General features: G+C 39.1%; 4 protein-coding genes across 4 annotated transcripts in view; 2 read left to right on the forward strand and 2 right to left on the reverse strand.

Annotated features, from left to right (window-relative positions):
* Window positions 1–20,909, reverse strand: part of LOC119408264 (glucocorticoid receptor) — a 156,577-nt gene that overhangs the window by 92,016 nt on the left and 43,652 nt on the right. The window lies entirely within an intron of this gene.
* On the forward strand, window positions 614–4,598 carry gnpda1 (glucosamine-6-phosphate deaminase 1). Its single transcript, XM_037675343.1, has 7 exons — window positions 614–674; window positions 929–1,055; window positions 1,252–1,353; window positions 1,436–1,618; window positions 1,718–1,902; window positions 4,191–4,365; window positions 4,515–4,598. The coding sequence occupies exons 2-7, from the start codon at window positions 932–934 to the stop codon at window positions 4,574–4,576; spliced, it is 831 nt and encodes a 276-aa protein (XP_037531271.1). The 5' UTR covers window positions 614–674; window positions 929–931; the 3' UTR covers window positions 4,577–4,598.
* LOC119408508 (NEDD4 family-interacting protein 1) lies at window positions 5,057–14,302 on the forward strand. The gene is made up of 8 exons (XM_037675337.1): window positions 5,057–5,289; window positions 6,307–6,400; window positions 7,567–7,706; window positions 7,818–7,905; window positions 8,655–8,779; window positions 11,349–11,415; window positions 12,308–12,416; window positions 12,972–14,302. Exons 1-7 carry the CDS (start codon window positions 5,254–5,256, stop codon window positions 12,412–12,414), a joined length of 657 nt encoding a protein of 218 aa, XP_037531265.1. The 5' UTR covers window positions 5,057–5,253; the 3' UTR covers window positions 12,415–12,416; window positions 12,972–14,302.
* Window positions 15,333–17,037, reverse strand: fgf1a (fibroblast growth factor 1a). Its single transcript, XM_037675339.1, has 3 exons — window positions 16,869–17,037; window positions 15,645–15,748; window positions 15,333–15,533 (listed from the first exon to the last, which is right to left on the reverse strand). The coding sequence occupies exons 1-3, from the start codon at window positions 17,035–17,037 to the stop codon at window positions 15,333–15,335; spliced, it is 474 nt and encodes a 157-aa protein (XP_037531267.1).

Consider the following 20,909-nt stretch of genomic DNA (forward strand, 5'->3'; position numbering starts at 1 on the left):
CAGATTTTGCTAATCTGTAGCAACTTTCCAATATTTCAGCTTTTACTAACAACTCTGCTCATGAGATGATATTGCAATACAAAAGTGGAGCTCTAAGATGCTTGTTTCTGTAGAAAATGGTTCTTTTAACTTCCAGTTTATCTTACACCACATTAAAATGCCATAATGGTGAAATTGGATCCAGAAAGTTGACCATTTAAAAAACGAACGGCTGGAAACTAGCATGCAATTGCATGTTAATTCAACATTACTGTGCTCTGTTATACATCTACACTTATAAACAACATTTTTAAGTTATACTTTGACTGCAAGGAAAGCTTCTGTCACAACCTAGAAGAAAGCTGCAGAACTCAGAAATAATGCTCAAATTAAAAGAGATTGTGGTTTACCGAAATCGTATTTTTTTATGTTGCCTGGTATCTGGAAATTAGCGTCAATTATAAAGCGGTGAAAAGCCTCTTTTTCTTTTAGGCATATATTTGACAGACTATGTTTTGTAAATAGTCTGGGTGAAATACTGATTAGTTTAAATATGATTTATGAACCGATTACCATTTCCGGTCATTTGACGGCGACTTGGTGTTTTCCGAGCCAGTCCCTGAACGTCACCTCCGCGCTTCCTGGTCACATGACTCAACCAGACTGTCAGAAACAACTGAGAGCTGCTCGTTGAGGTAAAATGAGAATAATAGTTATTGTCTTTTTACGTTTCCAGGATCTAAACGCACATTTTTGATTCAAAGTTGTGACAGTTACTTTTACAGCTTGTATTCTAGTTTTATAAAGGGATTAAACAGTGTTTTATTGAGTGTTGCTTCATGATGCAGTTATCTTGATGGGTCCAAAGTCTGATTTAGCTGGTTTTTAAAGCTGTTGGCTTAAGACTGAAGTGATTTGTACAGATTTCTGTTCTTCTTCTTCTTTCAAGACCATGAAGTTGATCATCCTGAATGACTATGACCAGGCGAGCGAATGGGCTGCAAAGTACATAAGAAACAGAATTTTACAGTTTCAACCTGGACCCAATAAATATTTCACATTAGGACTCCCCACAGGTAAGAGATGGAGCTGTCTGCAAAACCGTGCAGATGTTTGTTTAATCATTTTTTTAAATTAATTCACATTTTTGATATTAGTCACAGATAAAAAAAAACTGAAATTAAACATTAGTTACTAAATTGTTGAAGAGGCAAAACAGGCGCGAGTGTTTCTTTCACTTTAAACTGGTTCTTCATGTTTGCTTCTTCTCAGGAAGCACCCCTTTAGGTTGTTACAAGAAGCTGATTGAATACCATAAAAATGGAGAACTTTCATTCCAGTATGTGAAGACGTTCAACATGGATGAGTATGTAGGTGAGTTCTTATCGATCTTTGTTCCGACAAATAAAATGAATACACAATGAGAAGCACTTGAAAGCTTTGGTCTTGTTTTTAGGGCTCCCCAGAAATCACCCTGAGAGCTACCACTCCTTCATGTGGAGTAACTTCTTCAGGCACATAGACATACGAGCAGAGAACACCCACATCCTCGATGGAAACGCCGCCGATCTTCAAGCAGAGTGCGACGCCTTTGAGGAGAAGATAAAAGCTGCTGGAGGGATCCAGCTGTTTGTCGGAGGTCAGAGAAACGCAGTGCTGATAATACTGTAATCAGTAGTATTAGAGATTGTGCAGTGAAGAAAAATGAATAAAAAAACATCTCAATGTCATGTGTCAGGTATTGGACCAGATGGCCACATTGCCTTTAATGAGCCTGGTTCTAGCTTGGTCTCCAGAACCAGAGTGAAGACTCTCGCAAAGGACACTATCATGGCCAACGCTCGCTTCTTCGATGGAGATCTCTCAAAAGTGCCCACCATGGCTCTGACTGTTGGAGTGGGCACGGTCATGGATGCAAAAGAGGTTAGGAGACCATATGACTGTCCTGTCAGTGCTGTTATTTGCTTTATCATGTTTCTGCATAAACTGGAACACAACAATGCAAGGAATGATTAGCTTTCAAGGTCTAGAACAGAACATTAAACACTCATTGTGAGTTTTCTCTTCATACCTAAAATCATGTATTCTTCTTTAATGTCAACTGATGCCACATCTTCAGTCAAAGCTGCACTGATAACTCAAATTGTTTAAAAAAAATACTAGTGCAAATCACAGTGGTCAAAATAATTTCAGAACCATCTCTACTTTGCTATTTATCTCTAAAATATTAGAAGATTGAGTCTTGCTTTCACCCACTCCCTAGCACAGAAATGACTCTGGTCTGAGTCATCACTGACCTTGCTGATGGCAGCTAATTCTGGTTTTCTGCTTCAACCAGCCACAGTTAGCTGTGGTGTTCCCCAGGGCTCAATTCTGGGGTTCCTTATTTTTTTAAATTTCCCTCTCAGTATTGTTTTCAGGAAATTCAACGTTTGTGTTCACTGTTACATTGAGGACAAACAACTCTACCTTTCCAGTAAACCCTCTTCCACACTTTATCCCTATTCTTTGCTTAACTTTTTAGAAGAAATCAAAACATGGTTTTCTCAAAATTTAATTAAACTCAATCACTTTTGATGGCTTCAAGTCCACCCTCTCTAAATCTTCTCATTTCTCTGTCACTGTTGACAATTCCACAATCTGCCCCACACCTCCTGTTGAGTCTTATCTTTTATGATGCTCTTTCTTTTGATAGATACATACCCCCAGTACTTGTTCTGCTCATTTTCATCCACCCACTATCAACTGTCTTTGTGTCGTTCACAACCAACAGTGAAGCTGCTCTCATCCACACCCTTGTTTCTTCTCTCAGCGATCACTGTAACTCTCCTCTCTTTGATCTACCACACAAATCAATTTGTTGTGTGTACCTCATTTATGCTTTGTGTTTAAATCAGGCCTCTCTTGTAAATGAGTCCTCATAATTCAATGACACTAACCTGTATATATAAAGGTTGAATGAATGAATTCATCAATTGCAACCGATTCATCAGATTCTTATGAAAACACATCACTCCAAATAGCTCCACAGGCTTCCAGCATCGCATACAATTTCAGCTCCTCACCACCACATTCAACGCTCTCCATATTCTTGCTTCTCTAAAGATCCTCTCTAAAATGTTTCAGCCTTACACTCCATCCTTAACTCACTGATATTCTTCTTTTTCTCAGCTTTACATTCCACCTGCCAACTTTTCCACAAGGGGCCTGAGAGCCTTCAGTCATGCTGCTCTAAAATGTTCTTCCACTATCAATCCAAACTGCTGAATCTTTTATACACTTAATAAATCTTGCTCAAAACACATTGGGTTAGACTAGTTACAAAACATTCCACATTGTTCACAATTTCAACCACTTTATCTTGTTTTGCCTGTTTTATTTGTAGTATTTGTCTGTTTTAACTGTAGCATTTTCTTGTATTAACTGTAGTATTTGTCTGTTTTAACTGTAGCATTTCTCTGTTTTAACTGTAATATTTGCCTGTAAAATTTGTAATACTTGCTTTTTTACTGTAGTATTTGCCTGTTTTATTTGTATTTGCCTGTTTTATCTGTAGAATTTGCCTGTTTTAACTGTAGTATTTGTCAGTTTTAACTGTAGTATTTGCCTGTTTTAACTGTAGTATTTGTCAGTTTTAACTGTAGTATTTTTCAGTTTTAACTGTAGTATTTGTCTGTTTTAACTGTAGTATTTGCCTGTTTTAACTGTAGAATTTTTCAGTTTTAACTGTAGTATTTGTCTGTTTTAACTGTAGTATTTGTCAGTTTTAACTCTAGAATTTTTCAGTTTTAATTGTAGTAATTGCCTGTTTAATTTGTAGTGTTTGCTTGTTTTAACTGTAGTAATTGCCAGATTTATTTGTAGTATTTGTCTGTTTTAACTGTAGTAATTGCCAGTTTTATTTGTAGTATTTGTCTGTTTTAACTGTAGTAATTGCCAGTTTTATCTGTAGTATTTGTCAGTTTAACTTTAGTATTTGCCTGTTTTATTTGTAGTGTTTGCTTGTTTTAATTGGAGTAATTGCCAGTTTTATTTGCAGTATTTGCCTTTTTTAAATGTAATATTTGCCTGTTTAATTTGTAGTATTTGTCTGTCTTTTTATTGTAACGTGTCCTCGAGTGTTTTGAAAAACACCCATAAATGATTTTATTATTATTATTGATATTTGCTATGACTGAGTCACACAGGTCACATGTTCTCTGTCTTCTCAGGTCGTGATTCTGATCACAGGAGCACACAAATCATTTGCTTTGTACAAAGCCATAGAGGAAGGTGTGAATCACATGTGGACGGTGTCTGCATTCCAGCAGCATCCACAAACTGTTTTTGTTTGTGACGAAGACGCCACCCTGGAGCTGCGAGTCAAGACTGTGAAGTATTTTAAAGGTACTGATAAATAACAGCACATGTTGTGCATACGGTGCAGTACTGTGTGTTCTTTTGTCATCACAAAACATAGTTTTGGTTGGATGAAGAAAATAAAAATATATTGGCCACTTGAATTGCAGAAAACATGCTGAATGTTCTTTCTGCAGGGATGATGCACGTGCACAACAGGCTGGTGGAGCCCTTTCACTCAGAGCCCAAAAACAACTGAGGACCTCTCTCTTGCACATCATGAAGCATTTATCAAGAAAGATGCACTCCAATGATGCCTTTAGTGCCTCCATTTCCTGTTGAAATAGTGGTGGAGAAATCCACTACTAATCTTCATAATAGGCGCTGGAGCACCGCAGGCTGTCAGTGCTTTTTTTTTTTTTTTTTAAGGTTTTTACAGCCTTCTTTTTCACTTATCCTTTTTAATAAAGCGAGTTTGATTGTGTTTTGTGTTGTGGTTTTCTTTCAGGTCGCATGACACGAAACAGCTCGTGTTGCCTTTCAGTGCTACTTGTAAATCTTTCAGATGGTTTAACGTTTCATAGATATTTCAGTTTTGTTTAAAAGGAAAATTACGCTATATCAATTTCAGGCAACTGCAGTTTTAGATACTTTTAAACGTTTTTTAATATTAAATGTAAAACGGTTATTTATAAATAGCGGCTGATTTATATACAATTTATTTTTAAACTTCGAGCGTACGAGCAACTTCAGTTGCCGACGGCACTTGAATACAGCACCATAACCGCTGTCGTTCTTGAGAAAGAAGGAGATGGCGGACTAAGGGGGAGAACCATAAATATCTTCTGTTTCGTCGGAAATATTTATTTTACTCAGATATATATTCGCAACTGAATTAGGAAGAGGACGTGTTGCACACCAGATTCTTCTTCCACAATGGCAGAACAAAACAGTAACGTCAGATATCAGGAGGTAAGGTAACAGGTTGTTGGCTAGCTGAAACGATGCTAACAGTTAGCTGCTAACAAGGAGCTCAGCCAAACGCTCCTTGTTTCCCGGAGTTGTTCTGATAGTTGCATAGATTTATATGTATAGCTGAGTCAGACTCGTGTATTAATGTGCTACGAAAATCGTGAAATGGGCGTTAGTTGCTTTTATTTTGGAGCTAGTTAGTTCCTCGTAATGTTAGCTGGCCCGACATGGGCGCAGTCCTGGCCCGGAGACATCAAAACACGTTTGTAAACACGCAGTGGGAAATTACAGTGTTTATTTTGGTCAGTGTGTAGCAGTAGTAGTCGGTATGTAAGAGAAAATTTGATTTGGAAATTAATTTGATAGGGTAGCAATTATGTACAGAAATTAAGCCCAGTTTCTATGAGTGATGCTGTTCTGGACACGTAGACTGACTTCTCTGTCCTTCTGTGTCCAAGTTGTCTAAAAGATGAAGATCTTTTTTTTTTTTTTTTTAGCTTTATTGGTGATTGAATATTCTTCAGATTTGGCTTTGCAGTTTTCATTCAGCCTTTATTTAGACAGGTAAATCCCATTGAGCCTCGAGGACTCATTTACAAGAGACACCTGAGAGACCAGTTGTCACCCAGCTCATTGAATTTTGATTTAAGACAATTAAAAGGTCATCTTAACTAAAATATACCAACATTACTGAGTCAGGTTAACATCAGGACATTGCGCCATTGTTTATTTTTTTAATCAGTCGTGTTTTTTTCATTGTTTTTACTCATTTAGATATTTAGAGACTCCAACTTAAACTGTAGTTTCTTGAACCAAACAGATCCCTAGAAAGCTACAATGATGTGACGGACACATAAAGATATGATCATGTTCCACTGTCCTACAGTGATAATGCGGTTCTGGTTTCTTATACAGACTCCACAGAGTTAAATTGTATTTGTTATTGTATTTCATGTTTACATTTGGTTGCAGTTTTTATTTGACTTGGACAGTGTTTGTTTGTTCTTGCTGCTTCAGCTGGTGAACGAGGAGGAGCCGGTGGAGCCGTCCCAGGAGACTTCAGCCCAAGACGCCCCACCACCTTACAGCAGCATTGCTGCAGCAAACGCAGGTTGGAAAAACGCTGCCACTTCTTTTTTTTTTACACCTCCAGATAACGCGTTAGTAATGTCTCGCTGCATATGTGTGAGAGCCTCAACATGATTTGTGCTCTAAAGTGAGATTAGGGCAACCAAGGGAAATGAACAACTTTCTGAGGGATCAATAATTTGCAACAACAACAAAAAAAAAAACATCTGCAAATGACCAAAGTTGCTTCCTATGTGATCCCCTCCTCGAACAAGAGTATTTTTAGGTTGAGCCTGTCATGACTGTTGTTTATTACTTGAAATTTCAAAGACGCATCATCTTTTCGGGTTTTTCTTAAGGTTTGGCTCTAAAATTATGCCAAATAATAATTTAAAAAAAAATTCAGCAGATAAATATTTAAGATTGAAGAGAGATGGAGTCTTGCAGTATGAATTTAAACACAAATATTCCACAAGTAAATCCAATTTTAAACACACTTTAACAGTAGTCTTGTCTATATTTTTGTTGGCAGGCAGTGTATTGTGAAGCTGAGCAGGCCGAGTGCTGTTAAAGTCTCATGTTTCCAGTCCTCTTCTTGAGAGTGTGTAGGTCAGTGTGTTGCATAAGTGGGTGCAGCTTGGAGCTCTTCCTGGACGAGTTAATTGATCTGATTCAGTGCTGGTACTGTTTGAACAACACAAACCAGGATTCTTGGACGAGTGCCAAACAACCCAGATAAAAGTCTCTGCTTGTATGGGAAGAACAAACAGTAATTGACACTTGCTACTAATGTGCTCTCTGAGCTGTAACGCCTCGTCTCTGGCCTGATTCTGAACACTCAGCTCTGCTTTTCTTTATGGGAGGAAGTGAAAGAAGATTGGTTTCTGTCAGCAGAAAGTCCGGGTTAATCAGTAAAACACTTGTTGCTTTCGCTTCTGCTGTTTTTAAATGTCCTCCCTAAAATATTTCCATCATTTTAGAACTGCCTTGAAGTGTAGTGAAATAATATTAATTCTAAATTTGTTACCAGATCTAATGCTTCAAGCAAAACCTGCTTTCAACCCTCACACACGTGGACACTTAAAGTACTTAAAGTTCTTGTTTTTTCCTGGAGAACATCGTCTTTGCGCTCTGTTGTTCTTACAGTTAAGAGTTCGTTTCAGACTTGTGTTGCTGAATAAATGATCATTTTTATATTTACACTCACAGCCTTTTTTGAAAACAAGGAAGATGGAGGAAGGTTTCCCAACCCTCCTTCTTACAGCGTTGCCACCACTTTACCCTCCTACGACGAAGCTGAGAGAAGCAAAGCCGAGGCTGCCGTCCCCCTGGTCACTGGAAGAGTCTCGGTGCGTTTCCTATTTTCAGACACATCCTTAACAACAAAAACTCGTTCCTCGTGTAGTTTCAGAATGAATCAAGTGAACGGAAGCTTTTGAAATGAATGCTGGTTGTTGCAGGATGAAGACTTTGTGGCCAGAGATGACTTTGAAGATGCTGATCAGCTGCGAATAGGAAACGACGGCATCTTTATGCTCACTTTCTTCAGTAAGATAAAGCATATGATTTTAGTAGTTTACTGATTTGAGTATATTTATGGTCACTGAACTGTATCACAACATGTCTTGCATGCAAAGCCTAACTTCAGCCACTTTAACACTTTAAACAATTCTTTAAAAGTCACTATATAAGTACAAGCATTAGAAGAGACGCCTGTTCTGATGTATTTGACACTGAAAGCTACAGATCCCAGACGCAGTGCTCTGATCCGACCCGTCTGATCAAAGGGGTCAGAGGATTTCTGACAGAATAAAACATGGTTAGCCGACATGTTGGATGCTCTCGTCAGGTCACTGCTTGTTCACGAGGATCTGAAGGCTGATCTGAGATGTTTCAGAACGGTTGTTGTCAGCGTTGTTGATCTGACTGTGATTTTTCAAGTCGATGTTGGCGTGCTCACAGCTGACTCCTTGTGATTGCGCAGCAGGATTGGGGCCATTTCTTGCCTGCTCAGCTGTGGTTGGAGCACATTAGTCTTTTTTTTTTTTATCCCTTTCATGCTTCAGATAAACACTGGGAAGCACAACGATGAGCTTTTTGAGAACTTAGGTGGCCTGAGAAGCTAGTTTGTATAAACTGCTAAAAAAATGTGAGACAAAACGCATGGGTTTTGTCTCATGTTGCTTACAACTAGAAAAAGCAGGTTTCATGTTTCTAAATAACAGTTTTATAATCACAAATTTGTTGCTAATGTTTTTCCGCTCGTTAGTTTTAATAATGACTGTTTCTTTCACCAGTGGCGTTCCTCTTCAACTGGATTGGCTTCTTCTTGTCGTTCTGTTTGACCACATCAGCTGCTGGTCGGTATGGAGCCATCTCAGGCTTTGGCCTGTCCCTCATCAAATGGGTCCTCATCGTCAGGGTAAGAACTGTTCACTGAACAGCACTTCTACAGCTGCGTCCAGCTCGATATGCACCGTACTCTGCAAGAACTGAGAAATGTGTTCGTTTTCTCAAGCTGTCAAGACTAAAGTTTATTTTGGCCAGGGCATTTCATTCCTTGCGAGAAACTCGAGTGCAGAACTCCCAGAGGTCCTCATAGAGCTCTCCCACTGCAGAATTGATTGATTGTTTCCCACCAGTGTCACCACTCTGGGTCTGAACTCATCTTTCTGCCTTTGCAAATTTGTTGCAAAGGTCAGAACATTTTTTTGTGACAAATGCTCTCCTCTGTGAGCAACATATGGGCTTTCTCTTTCCATGATTTTGCCATTTGCTTGTCTTAATATGCCTTTAAAAGTTTTTTTTAGATTTTCACATTTCCTCTCTGCCTCGGCCAGCTGCTCCTCAAAACTCTTCTTCAAACAAATTTCCACTCCGGCAGAAAAAAATGGAAATGTAAACATTTCCACTTTAAAGTGCCCGTGACATTAAATTGTCATGATAAATACTAATGTGCTATTGTAAAGATAACTTCATTAACATTACCACTTAGATGAAATGTCACTGAAAAGTCACCTGCACAGCAACAGGAATGTAAGACAAAGAGAAACCTGCATGAAAACAGCATTGCTACAATGGCTAACAACACAGACGGTGGAGACGAATCTGTTTTAGATTGTTTTGAGTCACTATCAGATAGAGACAAAGAGAAGTAGGTCAGCTATCATCAGATGACAGTTCTGGGTGCTGCTCCTTTTACGTTTGAGCCCCTGGAACAGCCGACAGTTCAACGTGTTGGTCATGTGACCGAAGACGAAGCTGAAGAGTTTCCTTTGTCATCACTTCCAGTTTCACTTTGGTCACGCAAAGTTATAAGTTACTAAACAAAAATATACCTGTTCTCTGACTAAATGGGTTTCTATAATATTTTTATCCTTTATAGGAAGTTTATTGTGCCAGATTTCTTGAAAATAGAGACGTTTTCTTCCATTGTTTGTATTTGTAGGAAATGCATGTCACAGACACTTAAAATCCAAACGCTGATGTCACATTCTTGCCCAATCACAAAAAGTTCCCAGACACCACTGAGAAAAGTTGTGCACAGATCATGTGTTGAGAACAAGCTGCAAGAACGCCCAAACAAAGGCTGTGAGGAAAGAAAACGTACCATCTTTTCTGCCGTAAACGTTGCTCTGCCCTTTAAGTCGTTACAGTCCAAACATGTCTAATCAAGTGGAAAAATCCATAAAAACGTTGCTTCGCCGTATACGTCTTATCTATTATGCGTCACCGCTGACGCGTCGCGTTTGTTACACGTCAGCGCTGACAACCCGGAAATGTGCGCCGGTGTTGTGCCAAAAATCAATTGGCTGCCAAATGGTGGCCGTGAGCGCGTGCACGGGAGGACTTTAACAAGAATTTAACAAGATTAACACTTAAAAACAATTATTTGTTTGTTCGAAATTATAGTAAAGGTGTGTCTCAGTTTAACTGTTGCTTAATAAATGCACTATGACGGTCAAATCAGCTGCATTTCAAAGCCCGAGTCGCTGAAGCGGGCACGCGCAGAGGGACGACTCGCTGTTCATTTCTTGGAAATTTAACAAAATATACACCTACAAACAATTATTTGTTTGCTCGATTTTATAGTAAAGGTGTGTCTCAGTCTAACGTTTACTTAATAAAAGGACTTTGTCAAATGAGCTGCATTTCAAAAGTATTCGCTGCCTCTGTGCTCCCGGAAGCGTGCAGACAGGGAGGGAAAAAGGAAGGGGGAACACTGCGCGTTTCTTCGAAATTTAACAAGATAAGCACCTAAAACAATTATAAATAAAGTTTGAATGAATTATTTGTTTGCTCAAAATTATAGTAAAGGTGTGTCTCAGTTGAACTTTTACTTAATAAATGCACTTTAATGGTCAAATTAGCTGCATTTCGCCGGGGCGGTGCAGCTGCTGTGACGGTTGCTCCAAGCAGTGAGCGGAACGAAGTGTATGGCAAGCCGATTGTGTCATTAACAGCTGGTGAAAATTCTCAGTCATCCAGGACATGGTAAATAAAAAAAAAAGTTAAAGAAAAAACTAAGTATAAAGTAAAGTATAATAAATTAAGTCCAGTTGTTTTTGTCTTTAATTTTTTTTAATTTGTCATTAATAGCCACTTTTTTAACTATTACATGATACAACAGCATGCCTTACTACCCGAGTGCCATCTATCTGCTGAAAATGGTAGTGTTCAATATTTTCAGTCAGGATGAATGAAAACGGTCATCTCAGCCAAAAAATGGTTTATAAATATTGGGAAAAAATCCATAAATACATCACTTCGGTCTGTAAGTCGCAGGGCATGTAAATTATGCAAACAACTGTGACTTATAGGGTGAAAAATATGGCAATTCTTTTCTCTCAGACCTAGGAGAAAGAACACATTTCTTGCTTCTTGTGAAGTATGTAGCAACCTTTACTGTAGTTTTGTTTAGACGGAGGAACATGAATGTGTTCTCACCTACCTGGTTATGATTTGACTGTATTATCTCTGAACTTCTGCAGTTTTCCACCTATTTCCCTGGTTACTTCGATGGTCAGTACTGGTTGTGGTGGGTGTTCCTGGCTCTTGGTGAGTGAGACACATTATTTAATGTAGAAAGTAACCCTATTGTAACACCATGGCAATGTTAGTTAAAATAGTAAATTAAGTGCTTAAATGAAAATGAGCGGTTTCTTTAAGGACATTTCACGTTGTACAGTAGCAAATTATTAGATCAGGTTTATTTTTATTGTCATATGCAGATCAACACAATGCAATGAAATGCTCAGGACAAGAAGAACCGTCTCAACTCGCCCAAAACAAACAAACAAAAAAACAACCAGAAATGCGAAATGCATGTAACAAAAATACAAAAACAAGGCACCAAAAGTGAAAAAGAAATAATCTACAGCAGCATGGACCTATTAGCAGAGTGTATTCTTGCATTATGAGAGTATTATTAATGAAAGTATACTACTTATGGATAAGTGAGACTCAGTCAGTGGGCATTCTGCCCTGCAGGCACCTGACGTTTCTAAAAAAAAAAAAAAAAACATTTTTCACATTGAAACTCTGATTTAAACACATTAGACAGGTCTCATTTATTGGTTGATCATTGAAGAAGAACATTACGTTATGTCAACGTGCTCTTCAGAAAATACTGAGGTCTTCCAGAAAACAACGCTCCACTTTAGAAAGTGTTGAATTTTATTTTTGTTGAGAAACGCCAACCTTTTTTTTTTTTTTTCTCTCTCTCTCAAATCATTTGGATACATTTGAGTTTAAATTTAGTTCAGTAGAAAGTATCCGAGTCAGGATTTCAGGGCAGTGATGTTGCTGTTGAGCGTTTTTCTTTTTTTTCTTTTAAAGCCAGTTTCTGTTAATTCTGCTCGTTTGCAAGACATCGATACAGATTAATAAACTAAACTATTGAATCAATGCATTTTAAATAGCTTAGTTATTTTTTTAATGTTCCGTCCAGGTTTCATGCTCTTCATCAGAGGCTTCGTTAACTACTCCAGAGTGCGCAAGTTGGTTGATCCCGCTTACGGCAACCTCCCCAGAACAAGAGTACTTTTCATTTATTAGAGGTAAGTAGTTTTAATCTGGATGTGAGGCTCATACCAGCTGTGACGCTGAACTGGAAATGTTTTACATTTACGAGCAGCCCACTTTACTTCAGCTGCAGCGATGAGCAAGACTCTGAACATCTTGAACGTTCATCTGTTTCAGAGAGCAGCAGAAGAACGTGTATATTAAAACACCACAGTAATGAGCATTAAGGGCGGTTTAGTTCTTGTTAGTGCCAAAAGAAAACTTGGACAATGAATCCAGAGACATGACGGCAGAAACCGTCCTGCTGTTTAAATGAAACATGTTATCAGATGTGCTGAGCTTGGGCATCTCCAAACGCCACTCATGCTTGAACAAATAAAATCAAAAGGATTAAACAACGCCACGCAGTTCGCAGTGACCGAAACCAAACGAAGATGCATTAAATTATATATTTCAGTCATCCACAGCTGGTCCATGAATGCATCTGGTACAATCAAGGACCAAATAATACTCCTTATTAACCAGCTTGGTTCCTGAACTGTTCATAACGTCGTTGTTTTTTGTGTTTTTTTCTTTGACATTCACTCCAGACGTGAAAGGACAAGGTGCACAGAAAATGTGTTTGAAATTCCCACGAAGAAACCGGCAATCGTCCAGAAGAGTTCTAGATAAAGACAACTCATGGCGGTAACACATTCAGGAACTATATGACTTGTTTTGATTCTTTATTAATACAACATGGTTAATGGTCTCTTAATGTATTAATTAGTGGCAAATGTTAAGTGCTATTTACACCTGTCTGTACCGTACGAGTAAAGCCTTATGTCATTTGATGGTAGCATACGAGCATGCTTCTGCCCGCCACGTTCATAATTAGAGCCCCGCGTTGAAGCCAGCAGGTAATAATAATTAGTGCAACGCTGTAGATTTGCCTTAGCATGCAGCTCACTGTGTAACGTTCACTAACGCCACTTGTTTTAGACTCGGGGGGTCACCAGAAAAGGCAAGCTGTAGGTGCTGTAGACGTGGTTCTGTATTTCACTCACCTGATGGCTGGAAGCTCTGCGTTCGCCTGCTGATTTCAGTCTCCATTTTAAATCGCTGCCGTCCACCAAACCATGTCGGTGGATACAAAAATACCAAAACGAGACCTATGTCGCATTCTACTTGTTTTATTTTTGTTGCTGTACATTGATTTGAGGTGAAATGATCCACACCTGGAAGCAGATTTTAAGTTGAGATGCTCTTTAATGATCCATACTTGAATTTTTGTAGGAAGGTCTGAACCTGCAAATGTCCAGAAACGAACCTCTAAACGGCCTCTTTGACAGCATCGCCTCCTGAATGTTTGTTCTGTGACTGCAACCGTTTTTCTGAGCACGTGAGCTCATGTTTGATCCGTCTTTGAATAAAAAAATTAAACGTTAGTCCGACCTCTTGATGACTCTCGAGTGAGTCAGTGAATATTTCCTTCACTGATTATAGAAATATCTGTTTTCTGTCTGAGTTTTGGTCTTTTAAGAAGACGGATGGATCAAATTACATGACGAGCGTTAAAATAACTTAAATTCCGCCTCCAAGTGTTTTTTTTGTTTGTTTTTGCCTGAAGATTTAATGAGCAGATGGTAAAATTAGTTTAGTTCTTCTTTCAACTTTCTTCATTCTGTGTTTGAAGTTCAGTATCAATTATATCAAACAATGTTTGCAGCTGCACTTTTAAATGCTAAACCAATAAAACCCCGAGGTTGTTCCCATTAATGTATTAAACCACACACAAACTGATTAAATCACCATTTAACTTCTGCCATGGCTTTGATTAAAAACCAATTATGCTTGTTTCTATGTGACGTAGAGCTGAAGTGTTGGAGTTTTGTTGTGTAACTGTACAGAAAATATTTAGTGTTAAATAAATATCACTTTAAATGGGTCTTCTGGCTCGTCTGGATTATTTCATTGAACTTTTAATCAGTTGTGACAAAGAGCAGGGATTATATGCTGCAAGGTCAAACTCTGCAGGAAATCTGGAGGATTATCATCTGCAGGGAAATCTAAATCTAGTTGTAAAATTAAGTTTGTTGCTCAAAAATGCAAGTAGGTCAAGCAGTCTTTACTCACTGTCGGCCTCTAGTGGAGGCAAAGAGTTCACACATCTACATGTTGTTAAATCATTTCATCTGGACCAGATCCCTTTAAAGAAACTGGTCCAGATGAAATGATTTAACCTTCTTTTATCTACCTGGATGATTGAACTTACAAACATGTTTATAAGATGTTGATTTGTTTTAAATCTGCAGCAATGTTGCGTCGCATGAACAAAGCGTCTGCGACAGAAAAGGTTACGACTGCACCACCAGGCACGTAACATTGTCAGGTTAGCAGCATCGACTAAAAAGATGACGCCACCACATCTGGACCCATGTCCCAACGGGTTGCCTCTTTCCACCAGATGTTTGGGATGAGTTGCTCTTGGTTCTACTGAGGCTTCTCTTTCTGACGGGTCTGAATTTTAAAAACTACTGAGCCTGTACTGAGAACGCTGCATGCACACGTTCCACCTCTGCATGCACACGTTCCACCTCTGCACCAAGGTTCTCAGTAATTCAGACATTTTTTTTCAGGAACCACAAAGCCTGAAATAACAAACAGTGCTGGGAAGATTACTCCACCTTTGTTGAAGAATTAGTTAAATTGCTACTAAAAGAAAAAAGGACGGAGAAGCTGCGTTTCTTAACGATGTCATTTCTTTTTGCTCTGTCCCAAATGAAAACCCTTGGTGGACACAGAACTCATTAAAGGCTGCAGTGTTTTACAGAAGCAGAGTTTGGACCAATCGCTGGTTGGATCACAGCTAAACAGACGGTTTCACCTCCACGTCGTCATGATTTATTACAGGGCCAGGCGACGATGCTTTCAGCAGGTTTCGGTCTGTTTGTACATTTTTTGTTGTTCCTTTAGTCCCGGGAATCATCCAGCTGTCTGGGGAGAAAGAAGATGGCCTTCTGTCCGATGTGGGTTCTCGGACCGAGTTTAGGTTTGCCGTTTTTCTTCAGGGCTACGTACCAAGTGTTGTCTTGATACTTCTGGGACTGATATGTGTTGTAGTGGTTCTCCTCCAGTTTCTCCAGGAAGTAACATTCATCGGTGACTGTGGGCTGCAGCAGGAACACAAACAAAGTCCACTTAACTGAAATTAGACATTTGATCAGGTTGGATTGCGTGTTCTTCAGTATCTGATTGAATTGTTGTAAATCATCTGCACTCACGGAGCTGTACAAACGGCCTTCATCGCTCATGGCCAGATATCGCTCGGTTTCTGTCCCCTGAATGACGACGACGCCTCTGTCCACAGCTTTGATCCTTAAAACAGCTGAAAGGAGACAGATGTTGAATTCCAGCTGAAACAACAGAGTTGGATTAATTTATGACCAAACATCGACAAGAAAACTTTGTTAAATGTGAAATACTGTTTCATTTCAGGTGACGGTTTAGATTGAACAGATTTCATCCAAAACTTTAGATTAGGTTTAAATTTTACTTTGAATGGTGCCATTTATTTTCAGTGTGAGCTTCTGTGTATCAAACTTGTTTTTTCTGTTAAGTTTCTTTTCAGGATTTTCCTCTAGACATGAAAGTGATCTTCTTGATTGTTAGTTGAGAGTCAGGGGAGCAGATGAAGATCCATACATCAATCATCTTAAGGATGTGAATTTGCTACACAATAAACATTTTTTCATTTATTTTGTCCAGTTTAGTTTGTTTTTTTTGGTGGACACTGACAGTCATTGGAAATAAATTTGTGGCTGTATTTCATTGTGTGAACCTTTCAACATTTAACTATTTACAAATCATTAGGATCTCAGAAAGATCTTCTGAAGTTGCTCCACTGCTTCTGTCTTCAGTCTTGCTAGGCCCCTGACTGCACAACTGCTAATTTTAGCATTTAGCTCCAATCTAGATGTTTTTTCTCCATTTAGCCATGGTTTTGCAACATTTAGCTTTTAGCTACAGTTTACTACCTAGCTTTTACGCTGCATTTAGCAAATAGCTATGGCTGTACGTTTTTAAACTTTATAGCCACATATAGCTTTTAGCTATGGGTTTGCTGCATTTTGCTACAGTTTGGACACATTCAGCTTTTAACTAGTTTTGCTATGTTTAGCTTTTAGCTCCTGTTTTGTTTATTTTACCTTGTTTTGAACTAAGCTTGTTTTAAACTAAGAATTAAGCTGTATATCTCCGGGTTATGTCTCAGGATGATAAATAAATAAATGTAAACTTTAAAGTTTAAATAAAGCTCACCGTTTCCAGTTTTACTTTACAACATGTATGCGCTACTTTATTATATATTCTTTATGCAGACGCTTTTATTTTAAACGACCAAAATGACCGAAGCTGCGGGATGTTTAACCTCCAACTGCGAGAGGACGTGAACGCATCATGCGGCGGTGCATGAACGGGATGTGCGCATGCGCAGTGCGGAGCCTTACCGTAAACGTCCTGCTTGTCCCTCCGGCCCTGCACCGTCCCGTCCGGGAGGATCTGGAGGTGATACCCGCCGTTCATGCAGTAGAGCCGGGTCAGCCGCCGGTAGTCCCGCAGCGTCAGGCCGCCGTCCTCAAACTCATCCCCGGCAGCCAACACTTCTCCGTCCGCCATCCCGATCAGAGCAGGTGGGGGGTTGGGCTCCCAGTGGAGGCTTCCAGCGGGTCTGTCCCCTGCGGTCTGGAGTTTGTGGTCGTGAACGAGCGCAGATATGAAACCACAGCTTGGCAACATGCGCGCTCCCGATTCATTCCGATCCCCATCAGGGTCACATTCAACTGGAGATGTTGCGCTTTCAGAACAACCTCAGGTGCCTTGGAAGCGCTTCATCACCCATTTCAAGCTTTAACCTTGAAGCTTAAAGACTTTGATTAAGAAGCACCTGTCACGAGCACCACTGGGCAGGAAATTTGAAGCAACATTACATACAGTGTTGGCTCCAGATGTTTGCAGAAAAACTAGAATATTTCTGAAGAAATTGCCATAAATGCCCAGGTCTAAACCTGTTGTTGTATGAACTGTATAATGTAAAGAAACTGAAATGTTCAAACTGCTGCCTGTGGCAAGATCACTGTGGTGACAGGTGCTGGTCATAAAATTAGAACATCATGAAAAAGTTGATTTATTTCAGTAATGCCATTCAAAAAGTGAAACTTATTATATTCATTCAGCACAGATTTCAAATGTTTATTTATTTTAATGATGATTATAACTGACAACTAATAAAACCCCCAAATTCAGTATCTCAGAAAATTAGAATATTGTGAAAAGATTCAATATTGAAGAACCTGGTGCCACACTCTAATCAGCAAGTTGACACAAAACACCTGCAAAGGCCTTTAAATGGTCTCTTATAAGATACACAATCATGGGGAAGACTGCTGACTTGACAGATGTCCAAAAGATGACCATTGACACCTTGCACACAAAGGGCAAGACACAAAAGGTCATTGCTAAAGAGGCTGGCTGTTCATAGAGTTCTGTGTCCAAGCACATTAATAGAGAGGTGAAGGGAAGGAAACGATGTGGTAGAAAAAAAGTGTACAAGCAATAGAGATGACTGCACCCTGGAGAGGATGGGGAAACAAAACCCATTCCAAAATGTGGGGGAGATTCACAAAGAGTGGACTGCAGGTGGAGTCAGTGCATCAAGAACCACCATGCAAGACATGGGTTTCAGCTGTCGCATTCCTTGTGTCAAGCCACTCTTGAACAAGAGACAGTGTCAGAAGCGTCTCACCTGGGACTGCTGCTGAATAGTCCAAAGTTATGTTCTCTGATGAAAGTAAATTCTGCATTTCCTTTGGAAATCAAGGTCCCAGAGTCTGGAGGAAAAGAGGAGACACACAGAATCCACATTGATCGAGGTCCAGTGTCAAGTTTCCAGTCAGTGATGGTTTGGGGAGGCCATGCCATCTACAGGTGTTGGTCCACTGTGTTTTCTGAGGTCTAAGGTCAACGCAGCATCTACCAGGAAGTTTTAGAGACTTCATGCTTCCTGCTGCTGACCAACTTTATATAGATGCAGATTTCATTTTCCAACAGGACTTGGTACCTGCAAGCTACCAGTACATGTTGTTTAAGAACCATGATGGTATCCCTGATCTTAATTGTCCAGCAAACTCACCTGACCATAACCCCATAGAAAATCTATGGAGTATTGTGAAGAGGAAGATGTGATACACCAGACCCAACAATTCAGAAGAGCTGAAGGCCACTATTATTATATATTATTATTATTATTAGAGCAACCTGGGCTCTCATAACACCTGAGCAGTGCCACAGACTGATCGACTCCATGCCACGCTGCATTGTTGCAGTAATCCAGGCAAAAGGAGCAACAACTAAGTACTGAGTGCTGCACATGCTCATACTTTTCATGTTCGTACTTTTCGGTTGGGCAACATTTCTAAAAATTATTTTTTAAATGGTATTAAGTAATATTCTAATTTTCTGAGATACCGAATTTGGGGTTTTCATTAGTTATAATAATCAACATTAAAAGAAAAAAACATGAAATATATCAGTTTGTGTGTAATGAATACACAAGTTTTACTTTTTGAATGGATTAACTGAAATAAATCAACTTTTTCAAGATAGTCTAATTTTATGACCAGCGGCTGTACATCCCGTCATCTCTCACTCCCTGACTGCCAAGTTAAGGAGAGATCCGATCAGAATTCCACAGCTACAGGTTTGTTCACGGACCCCCATAAAGAAGATGGTTACCTGCAGTGCAACATGGAGGCTCCATTGTGGTCGGGGGGGCTTTGCTGCATGACAGGTCTTCTTGAATCTGTGCAAGACAATTACATCTCAAGACTATCGAGGCACACTGGAGTAAAATATACAGCAGGACTTGGGAGCATGTTGCTGATCCAAGAGTCCTCCAACAGGAAAATGACCCAAAACTGATAAAAACACCCAAGAATGACACACTGGACTATTCCAGGGGTGTCCAATCCTGGTCCTTCAGGCCCGCTAGCCTGCAGGATTTAGATGTTTTTCTAGAAAGGGTGCCATATTTTTGTGAAAGCCAGTTTTCTTAAAATTAATTTGAACCAAAATTTCAAAGCAATTTCTTGAATTAGTTTAATTCAACAATCGTTTTTTCCACGCCTGTTAGTCTGCTACATTTAAGACGTCTTTTTGCAATGTTGCTTCTCACCTTTTTTACAGCCTTATAATTTTTACATTTACTGTTCGATTGTGGCCTGCGCTCATTTCCTTTTGCACGTGTAGTTTTCAGTCTGGTCAGTCTGCGAAGTCTCAGTGAATTACAATAAACCAGGTGTCGGATGGGAAAACACATTTATTCGATGAAGAAGTGCTGCAATCATGAAAAGTGGCTTTCACCGCGTTCACCGTTCAGAATCAGCGCGTTAGTGTCGGGGCAAACATTGGCGTACAGATCCTGTTCAGGTGGAGAAGTAGCACACAAACACACACGGTTCAACCTTTAATCAATGGAGGAAAAGATCAACAAGAGTCACACTACAGAGAGAAAGAATACAGAGGGTCGGTACTGAAAAAACTACCTGGAGACAAATACACCACATCTTTTTTTTTTTTTTTTCTTTACAATGGATTATATGTACATATTAAACTGGTTTAGAGCCCAAAAAAAAAAAAAAAACGCTTTCCGGAGAAAACATGAACCAGTGAAACATGATCCGCCCTTTGCAATTCTCATAATTATTGTCTGCATATGTTTTTATACAAAATAGACTTTCAAACAATATTTGGGTAGTGCAATCTTTTTGTGTAGATTCAAGCTGGTTGATTACTTTCACAAACAGTTTGTGTATGAAAAAAGACCGAGTCCTATCCTATTCACAGTATTACACAATCTGACCAAAGACATGTAAAAAATAAAAATAATAAAAAGACCTGTACACATGTCATAGCTCTGTATTTTGTGTTGAATTGATCTGAACTTGCTTTGGTCACCGTGTTTCGACATTAAATCTGCGTTTTGTTGGAATCTGGGCGGGCTGATTTATCGTTTCCTGAAAGATCCTGAAAATCTGGCCTGCAGAGATTAAAAAAAAAAAAAAAAAAGTAATGAATCTCCCGTATGCACGTAGCTTATATTGTGTTGATTAAAAAAAAAAAAAAAAACACGAGAGCACATTGTGAAGATAGATTATCTGTCATTTCTATTGCATATTCAGTTGGTCTCAAAAATGTACAGGAAAGTAAACAGGATACATTTTTGAGCAAGACGAGGCAAGTGTGCGATCTCATATATTTATATATATATAAATGTATCTATATATATTTAAATCTCTCTATATATACCTGTATAAATGAAGAGCAGCAGCAGAAGTTTGGATATACTGAATGTGAAAGTAACCTTCTACAGGAAATGAGGATAGTGTTCAACTATTCTTGAAAAAAAAAAAAACCCAGATCTGTTCGAGCTCACAGGAGGTGTGAAAGGCGGTGGCAGATTCCTCAAACTTTGCAGGTTTTTTTTTTGTATT

The sequence above is a fragment of the Nematolebias whitei genome, chromosome 4 (assembly GCF_014905685.2).
Source record: "Nematolebias whitei isolate Nwh7 chromosome 4, NemWhi1, whole genome shotgun sequence".
In the NCBI taxonomy this organism is placed as follows: domain Eukaryota; kingdom Metazoa; phylum Chordata; class Actinopteri; order Cyprinodontiformes; family Rivulidae; genus Nematolebias; species Nematolebias whitei.